The 11,391-nt window shown below is 49.1% G+C and overlaps 1 protein-coding gene across 1 annotated transcript in view; it reads right to left on the reverse strand.

Annotated features, from left to right (window-relative positions):
- Window positions 1–11,391, reverse strand: part of si:dkey-12j5.1 (uncharacterized) — a 42,746-nt gene that overhangs the window by 19,843 nt on the left and 11,512 nt on the right. Inside the window, 2 exon segments of the mRNA XM_056603062.1 lie at window positions 278–345; window positions 1,036–1,147. Of these exon segments, the coding sequence (XP_056459037.1) occupies window positions 278–345; window positions 1,036–1,147 (180 nt within the window).

The following is an 11,391-nucleotide window of genomic DNA, read 5'->3' on the forward strand; positions in this document are numbered from 1 at the left end:
AGGGGGAAATGTCAGCAATTTGTCAGCATAGCACATCACAGCTTCCTTCCCTCTTTTCCCTCTCTTTTTCTCCTGAGTGGCCTCTCCCCTTGGCTTTCCTCCCATACACTGCGATCTCACACCTACCGGGGTCCTTTTCTGTAAAAATCGCTACTCTCTCCACCATCACTACAGAGGGGCATACAAAGAGCACACAAAAGGGCCCTCACAACCGCAAAACGTACCCCTTCATCAGGGGTAAGATCACGGATGTGTGAGGTGATGTACAAAACCTTACCTCAAATTCTTCGGTCTCAATTAGTAGTTTGGCAGTACTGATGCGGGAATCATAGGGGGGATTGTGTTCTGGTTGGAAAAAAAACACACACACTGAGTTTTGCTGGAGGCACTATAAACCATAGTTCCTCCTTTGTCTGACAATAACACAATTCATTTTCCAGGTAAGGAGTATATTTTGCACTGCTGTGTCTGTTAATCACAAGGCAAGTGCAGGCCGGCAGAGCAGAGATCTATCTGCTCTGTCTGATAAGGGTCGTTACAGTGGAGAAGTGCAACTTTTTCCCCAAATCACTCGCCGTGTTGTTCAGGGCTTACGTCAGGTTTCATTTATGTGCTGCAGACTGACATTAATGGCCAGTCTGCTAGTCATTCCCTACAGGTGCTCATTTACCCGCTGCTCTCCCATCCTTTCCCCTCAATCTTCATCCAAGTTCCTTTACTACCCCTTCACCATGCACCCTCTTCTGCATCACCACAGGATTAGGTTTAGGCTCTTATCTTTCAGAGACAAACGCTAGCCATTAGGGCTTTGTACATGTTTGACTTATAAGTCTTTTAGCACCACTGTACACGTTTGACTTATAAGGCTTCCAGCACCACTGCACGTTTGAGTTATAATGCTTCCAGCACCACTGTACATGTTTGAGTTATAAGGCTTCCAGCGCCAATGTATCATGTTTGTGACATGAGTTATGAGGCTTTCAGCACCACTGTACATGTTTGTGACATGAGTCATAAGGCTTCTAGCACCACTGCATTGGGAGCGTCTCACCTGGTCGTGTTCGTCCTCCAGGCCAGATGAAGCTTCTGCTTGTTTGAAGGCAGGAAGCCATGCCCCCACACTCCTCATGAGATAGTCTTTTCCTTCCTAGAAACAAAATACACATTTAAACATTGGACAATATATGTTGCATTTCTAGGTTTAATGCATAGAACACAATGACACAATTGCTGTATTTTCTTTTCCCAAAAAAATTTGAGCAATTATTGAACGGCAAATTGTATACATTTGCCATTTTGCAGAATACAAACTTGCATTGCCTTATAAGTGATGATATTTAGCGACATTGGCACCAGCTCACCCCCTATTGAACTGTAATGGAATTACACCCACTTCTCCATTCTTCGGTTTTCTAAGCTTCGAAGTCTTTTCAACGGCACAAAATGGCCAATTTACTCTCCCCGGGATCGGGCTGGTGACAGCATGAAGAATAGCTTTAGAATACTTATTCAGGCTACCATTAAAATGAGGCAGATGTTGAATATGAAAACCATGTCTTCAACAGTAATACATCTTCAGTTCAGACCTTCAATATTATTTCCCCCATTAAATATAAGTGTGGTATCGCACCAAGGCCTAACAGATTATTCAAAATTCTCCATGTTATTTTCACACGGTCAAAGAGACAAGGCATATGTTCATAGCCATAACAAATTAGCAAGTTTGGAATTAGAAATGCTTTCTCATCATGGAGTCCATGAAGAAGAAAAACGCTGAATTAAAGTAGATTTTAACATTGCAGAATAGCAATGATTATTATTGATTCATCTTGATAATGTATTAATTATGTTTGGAGGAATCCTCATTGGGGCATATGATTACTGACCAGGTGGACGGTTTCATTCAAATAACTAGTTAAGCTATTCATAACAAGAAAAAAAAACGATATAATACTAACAATATGTATCCTCATGTAAAGCTTTTTACTGGAGCCATGAAATTGTTGATACATTAAAGGGGACATATTATGGAACCAACAATTTTCCTGGGATTTGGGGTGTTGTTTTGGGTCTCCGGTGCTCCCACACGCATACAAACTTTGAGAAATGTCTGTACATGATTTTTTGAGTGAGATATGCATTTCTGAAAGTACCCCGCCTACACTTACCAAACGAGGGAGTCAGTTTTGGCGCCCCCTCCTACGTAGGAAGGGGGCACAGTTGAATATTACCTCCCACTTCGCCACTCCCCTCCAATCAGAGCATAGTTAAGATTTGGTGGACCAGCGGACGAGCAGCTCCGGCGGGGGAAACTCGGCGGCAGGTCAGCTCCGGGAGTGCAATCCCTTTCTCTGCCGGACTGTCACCAAGCTCCACCCGCCGGAGCTGAGGGACTCCCACTGAAGCTTCAGCGGCAGTCCGGAGGAGGAGATATGGAGCAGAAAGGGATTGTACTCCCGGAGCTGCACCGCCGAGCTACCCCCACCAGACTTTTCCGCTCACGGAGGACACCCGCCGGAGCAGCAGGAAAGCTTCGGCGGCAGTTCAGCTCCCGGAGGACACCGCCGGAGCTGCCGGACTGCCACTGGCAGTCCGGCAGCTCCGGAGATGCCACCGAAACTTCAGCTGCAGTGAGGCAGCTCCGGCGCGGGGAGCTTGGCGGCAGTTCGGCAGCTCAGCTCCCAGAGTACAATCCCTTTCTCCTCAATGTCGCGGTTCATGGACTTCAGAGAGTCAAGGCCAAATTTCCTTTCCCCCAATTCTTCTCAACCATGGCTGAGATATCCCCCACTACGAGTCTTTACTTGTTGTGAAAGTGCCAGAGACGTCAGACGCAGTAATTATTAGGGATGTCCCGATCCGATATTGATATCGGAAATCAGTCCGATATCAGCCAAAAAAGTGAATATTGGATTTTATCGGACTGAATCTAAAAACTCCGATATAAGCGCTCCGATATAAGCTGTCCATTTACCGCTCCGGGACTTCTATAATAGGCGACTCTGGTTTGATCACACTCCAACACAGTAGATGGTAATGCCCCTTAATTAACGTTGGTGCCGGCCGCGGAAGAAGAGCGTCTCTGATCCAGCATGCACAGCCCACGTGATCACAACAACGACAACGTGTGTGCCTGCAGCAAGGTGTAGTGATGTCGGCTGTGTGGAAGTATTTTACCGTAAACTCGGACAAAGACGTTGCAGCTAAATGCAACATTTGTCAGGCGCAAGTGTCCCGTGGAGGGACAGAACCGGGAAGGTTCAATACAAGCAACCTCATCGCACATTTGAAAAAACACCACAAAAAAGAACATGAGGATTTTCGCGAGAGCAGCAAGGCGAAGCAACAAGCCTCTGGCTCGCTTCAGCAACCCACGCTCGCCGAAAGCTTTGCAAGACTTGACAAACTACCACGGGACAGCAAAAAGGCAATGGCCATAACAGAAAAGATAGCCCAGTTTATTGTGCTTGATGACCAGCCCCTGTCGGTGGTGAGTAATGTCGGGTTTAAACGCTTAATGGAGCACCTCGAACCTCGCTACATTATTCCGAGCCGCCACTGACATTGTAGACCAAAACTATACCCCGGATGCACGAAGAGGTTCAAAGTGGATTGCCGCACACTTGGAGAAGGCAAATGCTATAGAGCTTCACCACCGACATCTGGAGCTCAGACCATCGTCCGCTGTCTCTGTTGAGCCTGACTGCGCACGTGGGTGGACCAGACTTCACACTGCAGAGAGCAGTGTTACATCACGTGAATTCAGGGGATCGCACACAGCTGATGCAAACGCCATTGAGAGATGCTGCATGACTGAAGATTGAGAAAAATAAGGTCCATGTCGTTTTAACAAGACAATGCTGCTAACATGAAAAAAGGCAATGAATCAGCTAGGTGTGTCAAGCTTAGGATGTTTTGCTCACACTCTTCAGCTTGTAGTCCATGAAGGGGTCTTGTCACAGCGAGCTGCAAGTGATGCACTAGCCAATGGGAGAAAAATAGTGGGCCACTTCAAACATTCCCCCAAGGCTTATTCAAGCCTTGAAGACCTGCAAATAGAGCTGAATGTCACGCCAAAAACGTCTCCAGCAGATGTCGCAGACACGGATGGAGCAGGTACAAAGTACATGAGTGCAGCCTATTCATCAAAAACGGCCACTGCAATGCCTACTCATCTGAAGAAAACCACACCCTGCCAGCCATTCTAACAGCAAACCAGTGGGGGCTGTTAGAGAAGACCTCAAAGGTTCTGACCCCCTTTGAAGAGCTTACAACTCTAGTCAGTGTTCTCTGCTACCACAGCCGATGTCATCCCCTCTGTCCATGCACTGGTACGGTTTCTCAGTAAGGAGAGTGAAGATGATCATGGATCCTAACTATGAAAGCCACCCTTCTGGATGCAGTCCAAAGACGTTTCAGGCATGTGGAATCCGAGCCCCTCTACACCGTGGCAACACTGCTGGATCCACGTTATAAAGACAAGTAAGGGAATTTATGTTAAATTCTTACATTTATTTAGCCTAATCTGATGTATATGAGAAAAACTGTACTGTTTACAGTGAGTTGGTTGAAGTCAGTGGACAAGACTCCACGGCTGGCAGGTGCAAGCAGCAGCCTTGGCAGCATCTTTGACGAAATACTGGAGGGGAGCAGCACAGCAGCAGGTCCATCTGACCAGATCACCACAGGGGCAATCTGTGAAATGGAGAGCTACTTCTGTGAGGCTCCGATTGAACGGAAGAGCAACCCTTTACACTACTGGAGCCTAAACCAAGCTCGACTCCCCACCATGGCAGCAACAGCAGCTAAATTCCTCTGTGCTCCCTGCACAAGTGTGGAGAGTGAAAGGCTCTTCAGCACAGCGTCAATTATCATTGAGGAGCACAGGAGCAGGCTGACAGCACAGCATGCTGAAATGCTTATCTTCTTAAAAAAAAATCTCCACATTATGCTCGGACTGCAGAAAGTGGAGAAGGAGGAGGAGGAGTAGTAAGGGTAGTCAGCACTGACTGATTATTATTTGTTTTATGTTCTTGTTATTAGAGTGATATGTTTATTGTGTTTACACTCTATTCTTCAGTGAAGACTAAGAGTAATTACTAAATTGTTTTGGGCACAGTCAGTCAGTGAAACTGGAGCTGTGTGAAATCTTAACTTAGAGCAGTTGGACAGTGGACAATATTGTGTTGTTTTTGTCCCTGCCCACAGTTGTTTCCAACATATGCTGACAGTAGAAAAATAACTGAAGTGAACTTGAATTGTTTGCACTTTAAAATTTAATTTATTCTATTCAATTGTATAATGATGTTGGTAACCAGTCGTTATTTTGCACTTTAAATATAACATTTTGTTTTTATTGGATTTGTTGAGGTAATACTCAACAAACTGTTGAAGGTTAAAATTTATGTAACCAATTGGTTAATAATAAATGGGTCAGTTTTTCCTATACCTACTGTTGCTGACTATTGTTTTCTGTTATATCACTACAACATCAGTAACAGTAACATCACTTTATCAAGCCTTTTCTAACATTCCACGCAACAAAATAAGGAATAAATATATGCATGATTTGTGCCTATATCGTATCGTATTGATATCGGTATCGGCCATTACTCAAGGCTACAATATCGGTATCGTATCGGAAGTGAAAAAGTTGTATCGGGACATCCCTAGTAATTATGATTCATAATATCATCTGAGGCGCACATAGCTTTTGGCCGTTGTATTAGATATAATATTATATAATACCCATATATATCGTTATTATATATTATTGTAGCGTTTGCGGCCCGTCACTGCGGGGGCTAACTAGCGGAATGAGGAGGACACAGAGTGGCTGACGTTTTACCGGAGAACCAGGCTTTATTATCCTTAGCGTACAAACTAACTACGGGGTTGGAGGATTGCCCAAACAATATGGCGAAACCGAACACTGGCAAGCTATCCCCGCCCCCAATCCCAACTGGCCTATCAGGCTGAACAAGGCAACTCCTTCCCTACACAAACTCCCCGTCAATCCCCCCCATAGTCCTGGTGGGTCGCTACACGGCCCCCCCCTCTAATTCCTCGTCCCTGAGGAAGAGCATAGTCTTGAAAGCGACACGGGAGCCGTTCCCTCTGCGACCTCCCTAATCCACCATCCAAAAGAGGAGTTCCCGTTGTTGCAGCGGTGTTCCTCGGCACCACAGCTCCAAGTGGTGGTGTCATCTCCTCCCCTTGAGGCACATTCTGTTGCTGTCTCGTGGGGTCCTCCTGTGGTGAGGTGACCAGACGCGCGCTCTGGCAGTCGTCACAGGGAAGGCGGGCTGCTGATTCCCCCTAGCTTGTGTTAATTTAATTTAGATAATAGACTTCATCGTTCGACACGATCGTCCGTTGCCAGGAAACGTTTTACGCGATCATCAGTTGCCAGGCAGGTTTGGAATTTTCGAACGCGGATTACGTAGGCGGTATAATTTTCGCCCCCGGTACAATTATGGTGTGACAGTGGCATCCTATCCCTGTGCAGCACGACTGTGCGGCCTCTGGGAGCAAGTCTGACTCTATACACAACCTCGCCAACTCTCTCAACCACATAGCAGGGGCCAACCCATTTGCTGTCCAGCTTGGGGCAACAGCCTTTTATCCTCTTAGGACCATACACCCAGGCGAGTACCCCAGCCTGGAAGTCCTGCCCCTTAGCGTGCATGTCATGGCATGGCTTCTGACTAACCCCTGCCTGATGGGCCTGGTGTCTGACTAATCTGTGGGCCGTTTCCAAGCGGTCCTGTAACTGCCTGGCATACTCCGGGCCAGCCATGGCTTCTGGTGCATCGTGCCGTCGTCCGTAGGAAAGCTCGGGCGGCGTTCTGATCTCCCTGCCCAACATCAACATTGCAGGGGTACAGCCAGTGGATTCTTGGACTGCACTGCGGCATGCTGACGCTTATAGTTTGGCTCCCTCGCTCTGGTAAAGTCACGTATGTGAAAAAAAAAAAAACGAAGCTCAGAATACTGATTTAAGCTTTGAATACATATTTTCCGAACGAGTATTCGAATATTCGAATAATTCGGGCCAGCACTAATGGCGACCAAGACATACCGGTTCCCTCTGCTGGTACGGGGAAGTGGGCCCACACATCGACTGCCACCCTGTCCATCGGTGCCCCGACACGGTGCTGCTGTAGAGGTGCACGGGACTGACCTTGGGGACCTTTAGCGATACAGGTCCTCAACACCGCTCCTGCTCTGGCCCCAATAGAATGCCTGTCGTAGCCGTCTCAATGTCTTTCTCACCCCAAAGTGACGCACTCCGGGGGATCCCTGATGTGCCTCCAGCACTTTGTCCCGGAGGTCCTTTGGCACAACCACCTGCCAGTGTGGCTCCCCAGTGGCTGGCTCACGCCAGCACCTATTCAGGACTCTTTCCTGCAGCTTTACCCCAGGCCATTGGGACAACAGGCCTCTGACTATGGCCGATTGGGCCACCACATCTTCCCAGGGCGGCCGGTTGACTGTTTCCAGCCACCCCATGACAGTTTTAAGGTCAGGATCGACGATTTGCAGTCCAGCCCAACCCCTAACATCAGCTGGTAATAGGGCTCGACAGATCAACTCACCCGTCTGTAGGTTAGCTGCCTCCCGTTCTTCTTCCCGGTTACAGTGGTGAGTCTGGGGCACACGGTCGGCGGGAGAGGCTGTCTGTATTTGTGTCACTCTCACCGGCTCTGTGTTGTATGGTGAACTGAAAGGTCTGGAGTTGTTCGATCTATCTGGCGACTTGTCCTTCAGGCTCTTTAAAGGACATAAGCCACTTCAAAGCAGCATGATCAGTGTGAATGGAAGGAGGATGTGGATGTGCTTGAAATGGTTTACTGCATCAATCATTGCCAACAGTTCCTTGTGCGTGACACAATAGTTCCTCTCCGACTTATCCAAGGTATGACTGTGGCAAGCAACGACCCGCACTCCGTCAGGGGTCAGCTGCGAGAGTACCGCGCCAAGGCCTGTGTTGCTACCAGCACTGGATCCTTAGATAAGGCCTGTTTCAGCTCATGGAAGGCTGCATTCTGTTGTGGTCCCCATTTGTACAGTGTCTTTGCGCAATAAGACGAACATGGGGGCAGCTACAGGAGAGAACTCAAAAGCGCCTGTAATAGGATGCGTGTCCTAAGAACGATCTCAGCTGGTGGATGTCAGGGGGGGTAGGCCAATCCCTGACGGCTGCTACCTTATCTGGCTCTGTCATGATGCCAGCTCTACTGATCTTCTGGCCCAAGGAGACGTCTTGCCCGAGGAAGATGCACTACCCCGGGTGAAGCATCAGGCCTGCACGCGTGATCCACTCCAGTACCTCCATCAGGCTCCCAAATGCAGAGTCAAAACAGGGTCCATGGTCAAGGAGAGCATCCAGCTAGACGAGGCAGCGTTCAGGGGGCATATCCACAAGGACCTTTTCCATCAGCCTTTCAAATGTGGCCATGGCGTTGCATAGCCGGAATGGCATGGTGGTGAACTGCCACAAGCCATGTCCTGTGGTTAAGGCGGTCTCTGCTTTGTCCTCTGGGGCCATGGCCACCTGCCAGTACCCACTCTGGAGGTCCAATGAGGAGAACCATGCTAAACCAGCCACGTAATCGAGGGACACGTCTATCTGCGGCAGTGGGTAGGAGTCCTTCAAAGTTCTGTAATTCAGTGGTCGGTAGTCGACGCAAAACCTTGAGCTTCCGTCCTTCTTAATAGGAACCATTACGACTGGTGACACCCATGGACTCTCTGATGGCTCAATAATGCCAGCATCCCTCATCTCTTGTATCATCTGATCAGCAGCAGCTTGGCTGGCTTTGGGCAATCGTCTAGGCCGCTGGCGGATTGGCTGGGAATCCCCCGTTTTAATAAAGTGTTGGACCAAATGTGTTTGGCTAACGTCGTTGGGCCCAGTGGCAAAACTGTGTGGATACTCATACAGGAGGTTCGATAACCTATCCTGTTGCTCAGAGTTTAGGCCTTCCCGACTGTTCTCCCAGATGCCTCGGACAGTTTTACCGGCTGGTGACTCTTGCCCAGAGATGGGGACCACACGTGCAATCCGTATGACAGCATGGGGGTGTGACTGGTGTGGCAACCCGTCCCCAACCCCTTGGGTTGGGCGGCCCATGGGAGTGGTTGTGGAGGGCGTGTACCGCTGATTTCCAGCAGACGGAGCCAGAGGCGTCCATTACGTCACCCTAATCGGCCAGATAGAGAACACCTGGGGTGGGGAACGAGGTGGAAGAGGTACCCTTTAAAAGGCTGTGTCTCCTGTCCCAATAAACAGGGTTGGAGACACGGGAGGACCAGAGAACCCCCAGAACCCTGTACGGACGGGAGGACGACAGGATTTAACTGAGCCGTTCCCGGCGCATCCAAAGGAGGACGCACGCTGGACAAGGACCGATCGCCGTAGATCGGAGCCCCAGACGGGATCGACCTCCCTCTACCGGTGAGGCCAGAACATTGACCCGATTTGTCATGGCTCACGGAGCCATGACAAACAGTATGATTATCGTTTTCCCCGCGTTGGATCCTCATTAGCGCGATTTCTGCTTTACTACGAATAAATGCCCTTCCGGGCTTTCAACCAGCTGTGACGTGTGGTAATTTCTGTGGGTCCCCCTCCGCATCCCCATTCTCACCAACCTTGTTGGCCATTTCAGAAGTGTGGGGATCATTCAGGAAGGGGATGGACGCCCTGTCTTTGAGCGTTACGGTACGTGCCCCGAAGTCTAGAGAAATGCCTGCCGCACACAGAAAGTCCATTCCCAGTAAACAGTCCTCTTTTATTTCAGTGACCCAGACTGGTTGGCAGGCTGAGTAGGTCTCTATTTCAATCAGAGCCTCCCACCTCCCCAGCATGGGAGCCTTCCCTCCGGTAACTGTGGTGAGTTGAACAACTGTTTCTTGTGTTTGGATTCCAGCAGGCATGAGGTCTTGGTGCAGGAGCGACGCAGTTGAGCCTGTATTCAGTCGGGCTTTGGTCCATTGGCCATTAACCAACACAGGCATTCTACAGCAGTCGGCGGTGAGTGCGTTATGGGGAAGAAGAGCATGGGTGACAGGGTGGTGAAGCGCTTTTGCAACGGGTCGTGTGTTTGGGGAGCCAAGGGTGGCTCGGGTCGCTCCCCATTACACCGAGCCCTGAGCGTTTCCCCGCTCTTGCAGGGCAGAATCAGGCCCTGTACAAAGGCGCCATGTGTGACCTCTTTGGTGGCATTTCCAGCAGAGTTGGCTCTGTCGGTCGTCCGGCGACATCGCTTTGCGTTCGTAGCCTGTCGGGTACCAGGTAGGTCCAGGAGGCTGAACAGCTTGGGTCCTAGGCCGTACGGAGACCTGCTGGGTTGGTAGTCCAAGCCTTCTGTGAGTATGTCTTCCACTGCCAATGCTTTATCTAGTGCTGCCTCCAAGGTCTGTGGGTCAGCGAGCCGGACTTGCTGGTGCAATGGGAGGGGTAAGAGGCCTTAGTTCCTTAGTTGACACCAAGCGTGTTGCATTATCAAAATCAGGCAATCCCCTCTGTGCAAGGTAACGCAGCTCAGCCGCAAAGACCCATAATTTTTCTCTGGGTTCCCGCACCCGTTCGTTGAACCTCTGTCGCATCACAACTGCTTCAAAAACGCCTCTTTAAGGCTATAAATATAGCTTGTGGATTTCCTAGGTCGGCTGTGGTCGCATCCAACAGTACTCTTCTTGCCTCCCCTTCCAATGCTGAGACTAATTGAACAGCCCTTTCAGCCGGGGAGCATTCATTGGCTGTCACTAGCAGCTCAAACTGGGCGCAGTATGTTTCCCAAGATTTGAGGCCGTCATAACATCCCAATTTTATGCGACCTCCCCTGGGGACGGGGACTGGGGTTGGTTTTTGGAGAGTAACCAAGGCAGCAGTAAGTGCAGTAGTCAGAGCTGGAACTAGGTTACCTGGTTGGCAGCGGCAGCCATGGAACTAACGATGGGGGAGCTAAACCCGTGAAGCCTCCCCCTAGGGAAAGTAGCTGCCTCCATACCCTTGTGGGACTGGAGTATAGGCTTGGAATATCAGGTTGTACAATAATGGACAACATGTTTTTGAAGCTGTTGGCTGGAAAAAGCTATTTCCAGCAAACAGCTTCAAAAACATGTTATCGGGAACTCAAATACTATTTTTTACTTGTTGTGAAAATGCCATAATATGTCTCCTTTAAATTATTGAACAACCTGATACCTTAGAATCATAGATAGTCAACTCTGAGGGAAACAGTAATAAAAGATGTCCATACAATGTATTCTTTCAGACCCTCCAGGTTTTCGCGATTTGCAACTTCAACGCAACATTAACCAAACACCGCAAATTGTCGGTGTCGACATTTTAACCAACCACCGCAACTTTCCCGCAAATTT

The sequence above is a fragment of the Gadus chalcogrammus genome, chromosome 11 (genome assembly GCF_026213295.1).
Source record: "Gadus chalcogrammus isolate NIFS_2021 chromosome 11, NIFS_Gcha_1.0, whole genome shotgun sequence".
NCBI classification, from domain to species: Eukaryota; Metazoa; Chordata; class Actinopteri; order Gadiformes; family Gadidae; genus Gadus; species Gadus chalcogrammus.